This window comes from Schistocerca piceifrons, chromosome 6 (genome assembly GCF_021461385.2).
Source record: "Schistocerca piceifrons isolate TAMUIC-IGC-003096 chromosome 6, iqSchPice1.1, whole genome shotgun sequence".
Taxonomy (NCBI): domain Eukaryota; kingdom Metazoa; phylum Arthropoda; class Insecta; order Orthoptera; family Acrididae; genus Schistocerca; species Schistocerca piceifrons.
The window spans coordinates 571,660,880-571,680,370 of NC_060143.1; the positions used below are offsets into that span (position 1 = coordinate 571,660,880).

A 19,491-nucleotide genomic window follows, 5' to 3' on the forward strand; every position below is an offset into this window, starting at 1 on the left:
TAAATTGGAAGATCATACAACCCTATTATTCCCCATACTGTAGTCCTATTTTAGCTGTCCCAGGCCCAACGGTTGCATTAGGCTTGTGCTTCATGCCCGAAGCATAAACAAAATCATTGTTTTTGTCAGGACACGCCCTGACAATCTTGAAGAACAGTTACTGAAATTTCACAGTGTTAAATACCTCAATATAATTGATTTAAAAGTGTCATATTGGCAAATAGCAATACATGACGATACTAGGAAGTACACAGCCCTTGTGTGTGGGAGCAGGAGTTACAAATTATGTATTTTGCTGTTTGGCTTGAACGTGAGTGTGGGTGCTGATGTGATCAAACATTTTTCCATTACCACAGAATAGAAAAAAAAACCTCAAGGCATATTTGCATATGTTTCATTTTTTAGGAAATTCATTCCAGATCAGTTATTGAATAGTGACACGTTGCTGAATCTTTAGAGGAAAAACAACCCATGGATATGGACCGATCAATGTCAAGCAGACTTCAACGAAATAAAGGAAGTCTTCCTATGTGCAAACACACTACACCACACTGATATGTCACAGGACTTTTGCTTGGGTACAGATGGATCTTCACAGGGACTAGGAACATGGTTACTTCAGATCACTGATAATGATGGGGAATTGACAGCTAAGATAACCAGTTTTGCTAGTCAATCACTTTCTGAATCCAAACAGCCATATTCCATGACACAGCTCCAGGCTCTCAGGGTTATATGGGCTTTTAAGAAATCTGAGTACTACTTATGGGACAAGCACATCAAAGTACTCTGTGACCATCAGGCACTTTCTTTTTAACATGCAAATCATTACAGCGAAGGTTAGCCAGGTGGAGCACACTGTTGCAGGAATTCAGTTTTGAAATCGCATACATCAAGGGCAAACAAAACGTAACTGCAGACACCTTGTCAAGGTTACCTCAAAGGCTCGACAAATTCTTAGAATTCACGGAATGGAATACTGGAACTAGGATTCTGTTTATGCAGGACAAGACACAACAACCATATTATGTAAACATGTGTAAGAGTTTGGAGCAGCTGCAAGAGGGAGGCCTACACTGGAGAAAGGTGAGGTAAAAACTGCCTGAAAATAGCAACGAGCATTTGAAGAAATTCTATACCATATACAAGGGAGTTACGTAGATGATTTCATTTTGTACACTCAAAACATATGGGGTCACTATGGCATTTCCAAATGCGCCAACCAGATAACTATGTATTGCTATTTTCCCAACTTGCAGAGAAGGGTTCTGTAAGTAATTCCAAATCGCATTACTTTCCAAAAGACGAAGCAAGTTCCAATTGACTGAACTACATCCTATACTGCTCACAAAACCTTTAGAATTAGAATCCTTGGATGCTGCTGGACCCCATCCACAGGAAACGAAGTTGTCAAAAATGTTATTGCCTTGCAACATGTTTTCAAAAAATATGTTAAGCTGTATGCAGTGTGGTCTGTGACCGCAGGTTCTGTTACTAATAGGATTACAGAAGATTATCTCCTGAGAGTTGTGAAGCTGCAGATACCGTTAATAGACAATGCACTGTACTTCATTGGTAACAGATGGAATGAATTTACTAACACAAACAAGATAAAACGTATATTGGTATCCAGATTTCACTCTGACGCAAGCCCAATACAAAGAATTTAACAGCTTTATACACACCTATACACCCCTGAAGCACACAAAATGGGTTGAGTTTGTCTCACCATTTCAACAAATCATTAATATCATACCGCACACTTCAACTAGTTTAACAACTCTCGAACTGATGTTTAAAGGGGAGAAGTCTATGAGTGGGAAAAACCATTGCTCAAGATACACAGGGGAGAGATGTTGCAGAAAAAGTACACCAGGCTTTGATTAATCTGGAGGAAAAGATTGAACAGAGAAAAAAGTCGTATGACAAAAGTTTGGGGCCCACTGTGCAATTTCAAGTAGGACAGGAGGTATTATTACGAATGCACCCTAAATCTATGAAATGCAGCTTTTGTACACTGGGCCATTTGTAGTTACTAAAATCTCACATCCAGGTGCATACAGATTAGCCTACCCTAATAGTGTATAGGACGAAGGACTTCATTAACAAAAGGATCTAAGAGAATTTGTACACTAAAAGGATTGGACATATGCCAAACCTCACTTGAAGCACTGCACATGAACAAATGAAATATTTCAATATAAGACAATGGAAAATCCAGGAAGGTATGTAACAATACTCTAAAAAGGATATTTGCTACTCACCGTACAGCAGAGATGTGGCGTCACAGATAGGCACAACAAAAGGACTGACAGAAAGTGAATTTTCAACCAAGAAGGCCTTCTTTGAAAACAGACAACATATATACACACACAGAATCATGCAAACGCAACGCACACACACGACCACTGCTTCAGCAGCCACAGACTGTGGTCGCGCAGGCACGCATGAGAGAGAGAGAGAGAGAGAGAGAGAGAGAGAGAGAGAGAGAGAGAGAGAGAGAGAGAGAGGGGGGGGGGGGAGGCAGAGGGGGACACGAGGTGAGAAGGGGAGAGATAGTTGTGTTTACGTGTGTGTGGTGTCTACTTTCCAAGGAGGTCTTGTTGGTTGAAAGCTCACTTTCCAACAGTCTTCTTCTTGTGCCTACTTGTGACTCAGCATCTCAGCTATATGGTGAGCAGCAATTGTCCTTTTCATAATATTGTTATAGTTCAATATAATGTGTGTGTAACAATTGTTCACTTATTTTTACAAAGGTAGTTTTAATTTTATTTATTTACATGTTTTTAAATGGAAGCAAGGTAGCTTGCGGTAATTTAAGATTCTGTTTAATGTCAGAAAGCTATATGAAGTCTGAAAGTCAAACACACTCATACTGGTGCCAATTAAGTCTACAACAGTATATTTCCCAAATACAATGTGATAATGCACTTGAGATGTACACATGAAGTAGCATTACAAGAAGGAGGGGGACTGAAACAGCATATCCAGACACTCTGGGATGATAATGGCATCGAAACAGAGGATGACACGCGTAAAGCTGAAATACTAAACACCTTTTTCCAAAACTATTTCACAGAGGAAGACCGCACTGCAGTTTCTTCTCTAAATCCTCGTATGAACGAAAAAATGGCTGACATCAAAATAAGTGTCCAAGGAATAGAAAAGCAACTGAAATCACTCCACAGAGGAAAGTCCACTGGACCTGACGGGATACCAATTAGATTCTACACAGAGTACGTGAAACAACTTGCCCCCCTTCTAACAGCCGTGTACCGCAAGTCTCTAGAGGAACGGAAGGTTCCAAATGATTGGAAAAGAGCACAGTTGGTTCCAGTTTTCAAGAAGGGTCGTCGGGCAGATGTGCAAAACCATAGGCCTATATCTCTGACATTGATCTGTTGTAGAATTTTAGAACATGTTTTTTGCACATGTAACATGTCATTTCTGGAAACCCAGAATCTACTCTGTAAGAATCAACACGGATTCCGGAAACAGCGATCGTGAGAGACCCAACTCGCTTTATTTGTTAATGAGAGCAATAAAATGTTAGATACAGGCTCCCAGGTAGATGCCATTTTCCTTGACTTCCGGATGGCACTCGATACAGTTCCGCACTGTCGCCTGATAAACAAAATAAGATCCTACAGAATATCAGACCGGCTGTGTGGCTGGATTGAAGAGTTTTTAGCAAACAGAACACAGCATGTTGTTCTCAATGGAGAGATTTCTACAGACGTTAAAGTAACCTCTGGTGTGCCACAGGGGACTGTTATGGGACCATTGCTTTTCACAATATATATATAAATGACCTAGCAGACAGTGTTGAAAGTTCCATGCGGCTTTTCGCGGATGATGCTGTAGTATACAGAGAAGTTGCAGCATTAGAAAATTGCAGCGAAATGCAGGAAGATCTGCAGTGGACAGACACTTGGTGCAGGGAGTGGCAACTGACCCTTAACATAGACAAATGTAATGTATTACGAATACATAGAAAGAAGGATCCTTTATTGTATGAGTATATGACAGCGGAACAAACACTGGTAGCAGTTACTTCTGTAAAATATCTGGGAGTATGCATACGGAACAATTTGAAGTGGAATGATCATATAAAATTAACTGTTGGTAAGGCGGGTGCCAGGTTGAGATTCATTGGGAGAGTCCTTAGAAAATGTAGTCCATCAACAAAGGAGGTGGCTTACAAAACACTCGTTCGACCTATACTTGAGTATTGGTTATCAGTGTGGGAACCGTACCAGGTCGGGTCGACAGAGGAGACAGAGAAAATCCAAAGAAGAGCAGAGCGTTTCGTCACAGGGTTATTTGGTAAGCGTGATAGCGTTACGGATATGTTTAGCTAGCTCAAGTGGCAGACTCTGCAAGAGAGGCACTCTGCATCGCGGTGTAGCTTGCTGTCCAGGTTTCGAGAGGGTGCGTTTCTGGATGAGGTATTGAATATATTGCTTCCCCCTACTTATACCTCCCGATGAGATCACGAATGTAAAATTAGAGAGATTCGAGCGTGAACGGAGGCCTTCTGGAAGTCGTTCTTCCTGCGAACCATACATGACTGGAACAGGAAAGGGAGGTAATGACAGTGGCACATAAAGTGCCCTCCACCACGCACCGTTGGGTGGCTTGTGGAGTATAAAGGTATGATGTAGATGTAGATGCATGGGTGTAATAAGAGCTATCACGTACGTCAGCAACCTCAGCACATGTGCAGAAATAGTTCTGTCCAACACACTGCTTAGCATGTTGGATGCAATGCAAACTTGGCATCTAGCCACCAAATAAGCTGTATTCTGGAGGTTTTAATCTAAGTTAATTACTATTAAAATGAAGGATAAAACAAATGCAGTAAGGAGGTACAAAATGGACACTTTACAGAGGAAGAAAGAATGACTAATTACAGAAACCTATCTACAAACTACACTACTATTTAAGTATATCCAAATTTCACAGCAGATATATACACAATGTATAGTGCTCAGAGCCATTTATACACAATTTATAAAACACTATAAGGAAAGTACCTATATACAACGAAAGAAAGAATAATTGTAGGAGTATGGTCACACTCTGGACAAACTATGAAAGATAATGAGATTGTGCCCGTCTACAGCAACACTTATTAAATGCAGGTGTAATAGTAGTATGAATATGGAAGGATTGAAACAGGTAAGTCGAAACAATGGACATGCTCTGAATATTTGCACTCTTAAAGGAGGACTGGATGGATTTCAGCAGCAGATAAAGAAATGCTTCTTTCCATTTCCTGTCACCATTCTTTGTAGATCAGTACACCCTTTCCTAGCAGACTAGAGAGATGTGGGGCTAAGCATAGGTACGTTTGCTTGTGTTGGTTAACACATAATGAAGATTTCTTCTCTTTCGTTAGCAATCTGGAATTGAAAATGCAAGAGTCAGACAAAATGTGAGGACAGTGGTTTATGCATATCATCGAACTGTATAGAAGTATATTGTCCCTTCAACCTTGAAACTGAAAAAAAAAAAAAATTCTTAATTGTTATTCTATGGAAGATAATACTATTGAACTCAAACATTAAAGAGTGTCACCTGTTCACGGCAAATCTGTAAGAGACAAGCAGCCTTTGAATGGTCAGAGAAAATGTCAAGTATTGTGTATTTAAAATGCCATAAGATGTTGTTATATGTGTCCTAATGGCAAAAATAAAATCTTAAAGGACATTCAGTGGTATTGAAATCTAGTTTTCTGCACAAGTGATGATTTGTGATGAATCTAGATGTGAATATGTATAAATTGTACCACATATGTACTTGACGTGTCAGCAACACATAGATATAGGCTTATGTATGCTTAGGTTAAATCATATTATGTTGAACTGTAATGCTTATTTTGTATATGTTATTTGAAACCACATATGTATCGGCAAAACAGACATCAACAGAAACTATTCAATCATCAAATGCTTGGTGTGTGTGCTGTAAAAGGATTACAATTAATGTGTTATAGTGAGTGAAGGTGCAGGTGCTCACAATGAGCCAAAAATTTTAGGTACATTTGTAGCAGCGAGGGATGCTAGACTTTGGGGACCATGTAAGAGAACATGTTTATAGGCTTACCTGAAATTTGGTGAGATCTTGACATGATGCTGAATGGACGGACTGACTTTGGTCACTGAAATATGTCACGCAATATGTGGTTCCAGTATCACAGGTCGGAAATGACAAGCTTTTCCACAGCAGCATCAGAAACTCTCAGAAACACACTAACCTACAGAGTAGCTCTATTGACATTTTTATGACTTGAAATTCATCATTATCTAAAAACTGTGAAAACAAACTGTACCACATAGCCATGTTGCACCAACAGACTTATGAGGTGCGCGCACAACAGACACTGCTTAACCCATGAAGGTGGAGAAGGAGGAGGAGGAGGAGAATAATGTTCAATGTCCCATCAACAATGACGTCATTAGAGACAGACCATAAGTTCAAATTAGGGAAGGATGGGGGAGGAAATTGGCCGTGCCCTTTCAACGGAACCAGCCCGGCATTTGCCTGAAGCTACTTAAGGAAATCAGAGAAAACTTAAACCAGGATGGCCGTATGCGGGTTTGAGCAGCCGTCCTCCCAATTGTGAGTCAGTGTGCTAACCACTGCACCCTCTCACTCGGTCTTAACCTGTGTGAACGTAACCCTGCAAGAGGCATGTAACAGTTACTCCGCAATAATGGAGCCACGGACTCTTAACTTTGAACATGGCGTTTGTTGCCTCATGGACTTCGAAAATTAACCTTTCACAATATGTAAATAAAACTGGAACATAAGAGAGAGCTGGCACATCTAGGGTATACATCACAATAAGATTGGCCATCAATAAATGTATTTTACACACCGGTCAGTCCAAAGATACAATATAAGTTATGATTGGAAATAAATTGTAATGTTATGATTGTATGTAGAAAGAGGACAGCTCCTGTATAGTGTCGACCAGTAATCATGGACAACAGCAGTATAAAGCAGGGGGCAGTTGTATTGGAACTTATGCTAGTTTACATGAAAGGGTATAGGTCTTATTTTTTTCTGTGTATTTTTATTCAATCATTCCCCTAAGTAGTTTATGGCGAAGATTAAAGCACAGTATGCCCACAGCAATCAGGCCTATGCAGCTAGCAACAAAAGATGAAGAACATTAATTTCCTTAAGTTTTTAAAAGCTCCTATCAGATGTTTCACTGATCTTGTATTGTCTGTCTTTTCCTGGCCATGATAGAGACAGGATGTGGATTTATGTTTAGTTCACTAATGATGTAGAATATATTAATTCTCATGGTATGAAGCCAACTTCACTTACTAGTTACATATTTCACATGCTCTATCTACCTGCCTTATTGGTACCTGTAATATTTTGGTGAAGCAGAGCAAGCTGGCTGTCATAACATTGTCTTCAAAGAAGAAGAGGATCTAAATACCTTTGAGGCTCAAATAATTATCATCTAATAATCCAATATTATGTGTTACAGATTTTTCGTGTATACAAAAATTGTAAGTCAGACTGTCTGGAATATGAGTCCTGTGCCTAAATTAGGTGAGACACACGCTCCCTAGCAAACTCACTATTGTTGCACCTTTTGTGTGGTGCCAGCAAATTTTCATAGTTGTTATTGGTCTAAAATTATTAATTAATCAGTAGAAAATATTATTAAACATATTTGCTACGTGTGACTTATCATTTATAGTCCTTCAATTTAGTTCAATAGTGATGCTGTCCTGTTCTGTGGATGGCTGGTGTCTCTCGTTTCATTATCTTCCATACAGTGTTAAGCCTATTGCCAGAATTACTAATTTCTGATATTATGTGCATGTTCTTTGATTTTTAGTGATCCATTATTTTTTACATGGCTGTTTAATGTATTTTTGATTAGCTATTTTCAAATAATGATATGAAATTATAATAGAATTGATTATATATGTTAGACTTTGGTTGATTATAAATTTCACCCCAAGTCATCTCTTGTAAACTAGTTTCAAAAACATTTGACCTGGAGTCATTAATTATTGTTACTCATTTCCATTGAGGAGTATCCATACTGTAAGACACAATGTTATTTATCCCAACTAACTGTCCATTATGATCATGATCAGAGAGAGCGTTTACTACTGGGTAAACAGTTATTTTCTCGCTGTGAGCTTCATAATAGGAAACACTATCAGTTAGGATCCTACTGTCTTTAACCGGCCATGTTGCAAAGTTAATTATTGAGATCAAATTGAAGGATCCAAATCAGGTTTCAAGATCATATTTCCTATCAGAAGCCTTTAAAAAATCTACACTGAAGTCTAGTATTAGCTATTTGCTGCTCTCTGGCAGATACCACAGTAAAAGCAAACAATACAATTATGAAAAGGTTATATTGCTACTCATCATAAAAATGATATGTTGAGTTGCAGGCAGGCACAACAAAATGACTGTTACACACCAAAGTTTCAGCCAAAGTCTTCTTCAGAAAACGAAGGGAAACACGCACATACATTCACACAAGCAGGCGCACCTCAGGGACACATGGCCACTACCTCCAGCTGCTTTAGTCGAACTGCAACTGTTGCGGATCGTGTATAGCAGAATATTGGGTGGGGGGGGGGGGGGGGGGGGCAGGTGGGAGGAGTGAGTGCAGAAGAGTGCTGTCAGGCAGGGCACACAGTGGCTACTGTAGAAGGCAGCACAACAAGGCTCAGGCAGTGTCGGGACACTGTGGGAAGGGAGGGGGAGGGGGAAGCAGAAAAGGAGAGGAGCAGAGAAGAGAAAATACTGGTGGATGCACTGGCAAGGAGTGAGCATGATGAGTGTAAGAGGACATGAATTGGGAGGTTATAGGACTGGGGGGCAGACAATGTTGGGTGGCAGATGTGGGAACAGTAGGTTATCGTAGGCTGAGGAGTTCAGAATTGCTGGTGGTGGAGGGCAGGATTCAGTTGGCCTGAGTTGTGAAGCAGCCATTACAATCAACCATGTTATGTTCAGCTGCATGTTGTGCAAGGTCTCATCTACATCTACATGATTACTCTGCAATTCACATTTAAGTGCTTGGCAGAGGGTTCATCGAACCACAATCATACTATCTCCCTACCATTCCACTCCCGAACAGCGCGCAGGAAAAACGAACACCTAAACCTTTCTGATCGAGCTCTGATTTCTCTTATTTTATTTTGATGATGATTCCTACATATGTAGGTTGGGCTCAACAAAGTATTTTCGCATTCGGAAGAGAAAGTTGGTGACTGAAATTTTGTAAATAGATCTCGCCACGACAAAAAACGTCTTTGTTTTAATGACTTGCATCCCAACTCGCGTATCATATCTGCCACACTCTCTCCCCTATTACATTCTTGACCACAGTTTGGTGGAGGCCATTCATCTTGATAGAAAGGTGGTTGGTGGTCATGTCAATATAAAAAACTGTGTGGTGATAGCTTCAGAACTGGTATATGATATGGCTACTTTCACAAGTGGCCTGACCTCTAATGTGATAAGACAAGGTTGTGACAGGACTAAAATAACTGTTGGATGGGTGGATTCGGCACGTCTTGCACCTGGTTCTTCTACAGAAATATGATCCCTATGTCATGGGGATGGGATTGGGAGTGTCATAGGGATGGACTAGGATGTTGTTGATGTTGGGTGGGCAAGGGAATACCACTTAAGGATGGGTGGGAAGGAAATTGGGTAGGATGTTCATTTCACAGCATGAGGACAGCTAAGAAAAGCCCTGACAACAGATGTTCAAGCCCAGGGTAGTACTGGATGATGGAGGGGGTACTCCTTTGTATCTGGTTCTTAGGGAGAGTGTGGGGATATGGCACAGGAAATCTGTTGGCAGACTATGTCCGGGGGATAGTGCCTGTCTGAGAAGATCTTTGTGAGACCCTCAGCATACTGGACAAAGGATTTCTTGTCACTGCAGATATATCATCCCCAGGTGGACAGGCTGTATGGGAGGGATTTTTTTGGTGTGGAAGGGATGGCAGCTGTCGAAATGCAGATACAGATGTGGTTGGCAGGTTTAATGTGGGCAGAGGTGTGGATGAGCTGTCAGAGAGGAGAGGGTCAACATTAGATAGAAGAGGATCAGGTAAAGCAGATGGGAGAGATGGTGCTGAGGTTGTGAAAGAATGAAGATAGGTTGTCTTGGCCCTGAGTCCAGATCATAAAGATATCATCAATGAGCCTAAACCAGACAAGGTGTTTGGGAGGCTACGAAGCTTTTCTCTAGACAGCCCATAAACAGGTTAGCATAGGAGCTTGGCCATCACTGTGCCATGGATTTGTTTGTATTGCTTCCCTTCTAGGAGAAGCAGTTGTGTGTTAGGATAAAGTTCAAAATGGTTCAAATGGCTCTGAGCACTATGGGACTTAGCTTCTGAGGTCATCAGTCCCCTAGAACTTAGAACTACTTAAACCTAACTAACCTAAGGACATCACATACATCCATGCCCGAGGCAGGATTCGAACCTGCGACCGTAGTGGTCGCGCGGTTCCAGACTGTAGCGCCTAGAACCGCTCGGCCACCCCGGCCGGCTAGGATAAAATTAGTAAGTTTTTTGAGAAATAAGGTAGCGGGTTTGGAATCTGAATGACAATGGGAGAGGTAGTGTTCAATAGTGGCAAGAAATGGGCATGAGAATGTTACTGTATAGGGAAGTGATGTCAATGGTGAAAAGTTACGATCCAGGAGGTAAAGGGGTGTGGGTGGGGGGGGGGGGGAGAGGGGGGATGGTGGAGAGTATGTGAAGGAAGCGGTTGGTATCTTTGAAATGGGAGGCTAGATTTTGGGCAATTGATTGTAGGTGTTGGTCATTGTGGGCCACAAATCTTTCACTGGGACTGCAATAACCAGGTTCAATGGGGTATCCAGGATTGTTGGGTTTGCAGATTTTGGGCAGCAAGTAGAAAGTGGGAGTGTGGGGTGACATAGCAATGAGGAGGAAAATGGATTCAGGGGAGAGGTTCTGGGAATGGCCTAAGGCTTTAAGCAGGGATTGAAGGTTATGTTGAACTTCTGGGGTGGGTTCACTCTGGCAGAGTTTATAAGTGGAGGAGTCACACATCTTGGCAAAAGCCTTCCGCCTGGTAGTAACTGCAATCCACAGCAACAGTGGTCGAATCTCTGTATGCAGGTAGCATTACTAGGTGAGGATCTGTTTTGAGGCTGTGCATGGTTGTCCTTTCTTCTTCTGAAAGGTTCCAGTTGCAGTCCACCTAATGCAGCCACAGATAGCAGTCAAGTGTGCCTGCTTGTGTGTGTGTGTGTGTGTGTGTGTGTGTGTGTGTGTGTGTTTTTCCCTATTCTGAAGATGGCTTTGGGAAAAAAGCTTAGCATGTAACAGCTTAGTGTGCAACAGTCTTTTTACTGTGCCTGTCCGCAATTCAATGTGTCACCTTTATGGTGAGTAGATAGCACAGTAAGGAGTCTAGATTCCTCATAAACAGTTCAATATTTCCCAATGGGATTCTACACACAATTACAATTAAAAGTGAACTATTTTTCAGTATTGATTCGTAAGCACACATGTGATGATCACTACAAAATATACTTGTCTAGAAGTTTCTGAACAATGAGGTGGAGATCTCAATTTTGGGTAATTTTTGAGCTAAATGTATTTTCATGATTTTGAGCAGATGATAGAGATGATTATGAAATCTTTGTGATGGATGTGATGACAGCTACAAAACTGACATTGCTTTTCATATTGCCGAAATGCAAAATTGTGTTCCAGGCCTTTTACATATAAAAGTGGTTGTTCATACAGATGGCTGTTGTTTAATGATCTTCCACTGTTTGAACATATAGGATTTGCTGCGTAGTGTGATGACACATTCAAAACATAAACATCAGAAACACCTCAAGGGTTATGAGATACTGGAATACAACACCTACAGCCCACCACTAACTTTTTCTGGAACAACATTTTCTTCAAAAGCTATATGGCTAGCTTTCAGATGTCTTTGTTTGCACCAGATGAAACATAGATCTTGCCATTCCAAATTAGTTTGTAGCACCTCATCCGCCTAGAGTGCACTTCTCAGTGAATGAAACTTCCTAGATCATACTCAGACATTTATGTTGGGTAACATACACTGTTATGTTCCCCAACTTGTCACGTGTCTGAAGTGCTTGAGACTGTAAACACAGTTGATATTACGGTATGTTGATGATTTTCACTTATGGACCGTCTGACAGCAACTGAATAAAACACAATTTTAGTGCCATACGCGTTTCGCCTTTATTTTCTGCAAGGCATCATCAGTGGCCTGTAATATGTACATATGTTAGCTATTTTATTTACATTTTTTGTCACTGTGCCTATAGGTTATAAACAGTTCTGGTGGTTGGTATTTCCTATTAAGTAGTAATGTTTTGAACTGTTGATATTTTAACCAACAAAGAGCCATTTTGCATTTTTTCAATGTGACTACCTTTTATTTGCCCTGTGAACAGATATGACATTGAATAAATTATTTTGTTCATTATCTTATAGCTTCTCCCTTTTCCCAAGATGTAGGGAAATCTGTCACCTTGTATTTTATGGACTGCACTTTCTATATCTGTCTGTTAAGACAGCAGAATTATTACAATCACTATTTTTGCATTACTTTAATTCAAATAATATGTGGCTAGGTGGCTAAGTGGTTGAAGCGTCAGACTACGGATCCTGCAGGCTCAGGTTTGATGCCCATTCAATCCTATGACTTTTTTTCTGTCACCTCTAGCAATGTATGCTGACGTAAGAAATACCAAGTTGCAATGAGGTTCAGAGTTCACATTAAACTATAAATCCAACAATAACTGGCTGAATAAGTCAGTTCAGAGGTCAAATAAAGGCAAAGAAATGGCACATCCAATACGTGCTACATCCAGTCTTTGGGTTGATGAGAGCCTTATCTTTTTTAATTCACTCAATACAGGAAATGTCCACCCTAATTCCACTTACTCCAATCAACAACTTTCCCCATGGTTGTCAACCAGCTGCAGCAAAGCTGATGTTTAATGCGCAGAGTCCTGGTGCCTCAAGGTGACAGGAATCTACTCCTTGGCATGCATACGGATCTAACAGTTCAGGCACCAGATGGGTGGTCTCTCTGTTATTAGGGTACTACTATCAAGAGGATACTTGAAACACTCACCATGTCAGGTTAGATACTGTGTTAGCTTTTTAGTGCAATTGTATGTACACAGTTACTGCGCATAAGTGAGCAATATTTAAGTTGTCCTCAACTGACCTGCACTACTGAAAAGTAGATGGTCAAAAGCCTCTTCCTTCCCCCAGAAAAGGTCCAAACATGTACTTTAGCCGAGAAATCTGTGGTTAAGGCAAATAAACAGAGGTTGTGTACACAAAAGACAGAGAAAGTGAGAGAATAGCTGGGCTGACATTGGATTTTCAGCAAGGGCTCAAGGGTAAAAGAAGTGAAGATGGTCAAAGACGAGAGATTATAGAATGAGAAAGGAAAGAAATGCTCTAGTGGCTTGGAGCCTTGAACTTGCCGGGATGTACTCATGCAAGTCAGGGAGGGGAGGGAGGGAGGTAAGTACCTTTTTATGTGATGCAATGGAAATGTAAGAGTGTGTGTCAACAGATGGCTGTAATGTACCAAATGGGGCACCAGCAGACAAATGATGTCTTTTGTAAAAATAAGAAAAAGTGTTAAATCCTGGTATGAATATAAGTGTGAAGTTCATAATGCATTCAAAGACAACAGTTATACACAATCCCCAAAGTTCACAAGATATTTGCAACAACAGTAAAGATAATTTTGCTGCATATGACATACGGCCAAAATTAAAATACAAACTGATACGAGATGTATCATGGAGTAGCATGGAGAGCTGCATCAAACCAGTCTCAGGACTGAAGACAACAACAACAACAACAACATGTATATAATCTCTCACAACTGACTGTTATCCGAACCAATACTTTAATTATTCACTAATTATAGTAGAGCTTTTTCTTGTGACATAGTATTCATTGACTTCAACAACTCAAAACAAAACTACCACCTACTATCCTAGCCCGCTATACATCAGTTTGTTACTACAGCCTCTACTTCTTCTATGACCCATGAATATTTGGCAAATAATGCGGAATGAATTCAAAGCCATAAAATACATCATCCCTTTTCCAACTCCCACAGGTAACTGTCTATATACTGTCTACAGGAAACTTATACGTTGTCAGTCTGCGCACCATAGAGGGAAAGCATTCTGACTGGGACTGCCCCCTAGTTTAGACTTCAGTCTAAAAACAGTCCTAACTGTCTATTTTGTATTGCTATCCAAATCAGGAATCGAGAATTATTGTTTATGTAAGCAAGATTCACTCAATATTCTTACCACAACATAACTCAAAACATATAACGATAGTTTCATTAACATTCTATACTCATTTCTGGTATGACAATGAAGTGACAAAAGCACTGACTCATATTCTGTATCTGCGTTTGAGAAGACATTCTCTCTCTCTCTCTCTCTCTCTCTCTCTCTCTCTGAACATCAAAAATAAAACACGCAATTATCATTTTTTCTAACACAACAGTATTTCTGTTGTTAAACGGTTAGCACACTGATGCACACTCAAAAGACTGACACTAACCAGCAGCCCAATACTTGGTGAGAAAAGTGTAGGGCATATAGGATGGAGAGGGAGAGATGGAGAGGGGGGGAGGGGGGGGGGGGAGAGAGAGAGAGAGAGAGAGAGAGAGAGAGAGAGAGAGAGAGAGAGAGAGAGAGGTAGGGAGGGGGGAGGCAAGGGGAGGGATTATTGCTCAGTGAAACACACCCCTTTAACTCAGAAAATAATATATGGAATATTAGAATGACTACTCAAATACCAGAGTAAAGGAAACAGAAATCCTGAAGGAAGTGAAATGTTATTTCAGCAAACAAAGAAAGTAAACAGAAACAAATATTTAAACTGAATTTCACTGAAATGAGTAAAAACATGTTGAAGCTTCAAAATACTTAAATATTCCACATTAGAAAATGTACAAAAAATAGCAAATGATTTGCAGATTAGCTATCTAACCAAGCACTCCTCCCTCAAAGACTCAGAGCTTTAATCAGAGGTGTCACTAGACATTAACAGGTAAATCTGCAGATGAAGGAAACCTCTCATATGTCTCCAACTGGCTACAAATTAGCGTAGCAATAAAAATACAAAAAGTCTCAATGACAAGGAGTTAGGATTGCACATTTTTTGAATTTCTAAAGCATCGTAGAACAAATGGAAAGAAATGGCTGCAAGGATTCTACAATCTTGTACTACAAATAATTTCATAATGAAGGGATATCTCTTTGTCATTCCTAGAGAGTTGAACTAATATAAAAGTTTTGATGTTTCCAGCAGAGTGAGTCAACCAAAATACTATGACATTTTGATGAGTCTTACTTCCATTATCTACCAGCAAAGTGAAAAGATAAAACAACATGTCTTTTGACGAACTCATCCAGCTGGAAATACATGAACTTTACATTAGCAAGTGAAAGCCTGTGAACACTCAATGCCCAATGACAGACCCACTAGTATTTGGATCATATATAAAAAGGATTACAAAAGCTGTAAGAAAAGAAGCAATGTCTCTGTAACACTGTATAGCATTAACACATAGTTATTGAATAAGTACAAGGTGTACAACTTTGTTTCCACCGTTTGCCAATAGGTGGCAACAACGGTAAGCAGCGGTCAAAAGAAACAGATCGCAGATGTCAGGGAGTTAGCTTGGACCTCTGTCAACATAACCTCATTCAAACATTAGTCGATTTGTGTCTGCATCATAAAGTTGTTCTTGATTGAAAATGTCAGTTTACGAGCCTAATTCTCGTCATTTGTGGGAGGTGTTACTGTTTTGATTCAATATGATCAAAACAGTGGCTGAGACTCATCGAATGCTCTCGAGTACGTATGGTAAGGATGCTAGTAGTGAAAGAACATGTCGTGAGTTATTTCAACGCTTCAAGAACAGTGATTTTAACAACGTAGACTGGCATAGTGGTGGAAGAGAGAGTGTTTACAAAGATGCAGAACTGGAGACATTTCTGAGTGAAGTCTTGTGTCAAACTCAAGAAAAATTGGCGCAATTAGTGGGAGTGACACAGCAAGCCATTTCAAAACATCTCAAGGCTATGGGCATGATTCAGAAAGAAGGAACTTGGGTCCCGTGTGAGCTGAAACCCCAGATCACGTAAGAAACAGATTGCCCAATCGCTTGGTCTAGCAGGCAACCCTTGTCAGGGAACGGCCACCAGGCGGCAGCAGCGTCACACCCTTACTTGTGGAATCAACCACTAGATGGCACTCCGTTCTGTGAAATATGTGGCAACATCGGCCGAACGTGTGCAGCTTTCCATTATTTGGCGTCTGTGAAGTACAGCTGTTTCTGACATACCAGTGGTAGTGGATCGAGTCGTCATGCCGAGGGCCTGCGAGTATATCAACTGTGGAAGGAGTAGACGAACGAATCCTGAACTGAAAATGTTCAGATTCCCGTCCACAATAAAGAAAGATTACGTGAGTGGATTTTAAATTCAGGTAAATCTATAAATTAGTTACGAGTAAGAATAAATAAAGATCCCTAAGCATTCGATCCTATCTAAATTTTGTCGATCTTATATTCTGATATAACGTGGCAGCCCTTCCTGAACAAGAATCATATCATATAATTTTTAAATGAAATCTTTGCTGTGATATGGACTTTTTTTAAACTGTTTATTCACTTCACTATCGTAATTTTGGCTGTAGAGGCATTTTTGTGTGCAATGTGAAAACTGAAACCAATATAAGATATGGATAACAAAACGCAAAGCATAGTGTGGTAGCATTTGGTAAACAATTTAAGAAGCATTACCTTACAAGACCTTTCCCTTGGTACTTGAAAATGGCTCTAGAACTGAGATCGCAACAGTGAAATAAATGAATAATAGACGTCATTTAACTGCTAGGTCATCGGTCCCTCTATATCCTGGTATATACTAGAGCGAACGAAGTGAACGAGTGTAAAACCTCGTTTACACTGCTGCAAATGAGTATTCATAGATAATTCGCCAATGTTCAGTGCCATTCGTTTATACATGTGAACAAACGTTTATACTGGAATGAACGGAGGAGGATAGAAGAGAACGAGCATAGCATGCAAACTATAGACGCTGCCTATTTTAATTTTTTTTTTTTTTTTGTCTGTGCGCTAATAATCCTCACACAGCTTTCACTCGAAAACAACACTGCTTATAGTAACATGTCTGCGCGAGAGCAGATTGTGTATTACTTTTCATTTCACATATGATTGTGAGAAGTATCCCTACAGTAGAAATAAACTTGGTTTGTGGAATTACAGGAACTAATCTACATTCTTCGATTGAAAACTCGGGAAAAACCATAGCCGATCATGGTCTACAGTCAGCTGTGTGACGAATGCATTTCGCGCGCAGCGCTCTAGCCGAACACAAATCAGCGTCATTCACGTCACCGAAGATACAGCGTTGCCAATTCCGCGACGTGGACAGGTCAGTTAGCATTGTAGCGTCGCCTGCGACATCTGTTGACCGACGGGAAAACTATTTTTACGGTTGCCTGTTCTGCTGTAAGGACGGTCAATCTGTTTCTTACGTGATCTGGGCTGAAACCAAGAGACGTTTAATGGTGCTTGTGAACAGTTGCTTCAGAGGCAAAAATGGAAGGGATTTCTGCATAGCATTGTGACCGGGGACGAAAAATGGGTTCATTACGATAACCATAAATGCAAAAAAATCATAGTGATATCCCGGCTATGCTTCCACGTTGATGGCCTAACCGAATATTCATGGCTCCAAGATCGTGCTCTGCATTTGGTGGGACCAGCTCGGCATCATGTACTATGAGGTGTTAAACCCAAGTGAAGCAATCACAGGTGCTCGTTATCGAACACAATTAATGCATTTGAGCACACCATTAAAAAACAAACAGCTGCAATACAACGAGAGTCACGATAAAGTGATTTTGCAACATGACAATGCTCGACCCCACATTGCAAATGAGGTCAAATCGTACTTGGAAAAGTTAAAATGGTAAGTGCTACTCCATTCACCGTGTTCTCCAGACATTGCTCCCTGTGATTATCACCTGTTTACATCAATGGCGCATAGCCTGGCTGACCAACACTTCCGATCGCATGAAGAAGCCACAGATTGGATGGATTCGTGGATCGCTTCAAAAGATGACCAATTTTTTCGATGTGGGATTCGTACACTGCCCAAAAGATGGGAGAAAGTAATGGCCAGCAATGGAAAATATTTTGACTGACATGTGTGTAACCAATTTGTTTCATTAAAGCCTCAAATGTTGGGGGAAAAAAAAGCAGAAGATAAGTTGTACACCTTGTATATTCCCAGTGTGAAGAGGAGATATTTCTACGTACAACTTTCTTTTTTCTCCAGAAACATAACATGTACAAAAAAGTTATGCAACAACAACAACAAAATGGTTCAAATGGCTCTGAGCACTATGGGACTTCACTTCTTTGGTCATCAGTCCCCTAGAACTTAGAACTACTTAAGCCTAACTAACCTAAGGACATCACACACATCCATGCCCGAGGCAGGATTCAAACCTGCGACCGTAGCGGTCGCGCAGTTCCAAACTGTAGCGCCTAGAACTGCTCGGCCACTCTGACTGGCCAACAACAACACAACAAATGTCTAAAGTCTGCAACAGGGGCAATGCCAATCAGGGTGCTTCTCCTCCACAGTACATATATTGCTGATCTCGAGCTACCCCCCTCTACAGTACATATATTGCTGATCTAGACCTACCCAAAGGCATTAAACACACTTAAAATATTCTAATTTTAGCTCTCATTTACTCAAATACTTAGTAATCATAATATCAGTGCAATTTAATGAGATACCACCCCCACCTCTACTGCTGCATATGAATTCTAAGAGTTTAACTCAGAGCAGGGTTAACAAAACAAACTACTACTACAAATAAATTGTTCACTGTTAACTGTATGACATATTAAAACTTACTTGTAGTCTTCCATCTAAACTACGAGGTATAGTAACACAGTCACTGGCTTGACCTGGTGAACTTAGAGCTCTTTCAAGCTCCTCAATGGCTCCTTTCTTTTTTTTTAGTTTCTTCACTAAAGAATCAACTGCTTTCTCTGCCCACTTTTCTTCTTCATCTCCTTGCTTCCAGCCGAGAAGTTTCTTCACAGCAGGACTGGTAAATGAGAATAAGCTATTCAATGATGAAATTGGGCCACCAGCTCCTGATGACTCTGCCTCATCAGTATCCATTTCAATTCCAATTAAATCTATTTCCTCTGAAACAAAAAAGGGGAATATTTTATAAGAATATTTATGTTGGGATCCCAATTGTCACTTAAACTTAGAGATACTCTTTTAGAACTTGTTCCATCTTTCCTCTCTCTTTTTTCGCTCTATTAATTGCTAACACTGGTTGACCATTC

At 40.4% G+C, this 19,491-nt stretch overlaps 1 protein-coding gene across 3 annotated transcripts in view; it reads right to left on the reverse strand.

Annotated features, from left to right (window-relative positions):
- Nucleotides 1-19,491, reverse strand: part of LOC124802787 (protein mothers against dpp) — a 129,890-nt gene that overhangs the window by 104,678 nt on the left and 5,721 nt on the right. For all 3 annotated transcript variants that reach the window (XM_047263788.1, XM_047263789.1, XM_047263787.1), the window contains exon 2: nucleotides 19,046-19,344. In XM_047263788.1, coding sequence (XP_047119744.1) covers nucleotides 19,046-19,344 — 299 coding nt within the window. The remainder of the gene's footprint in view (nucleotides 1-19,045; nucleotides 19,345-19,491) is intronic.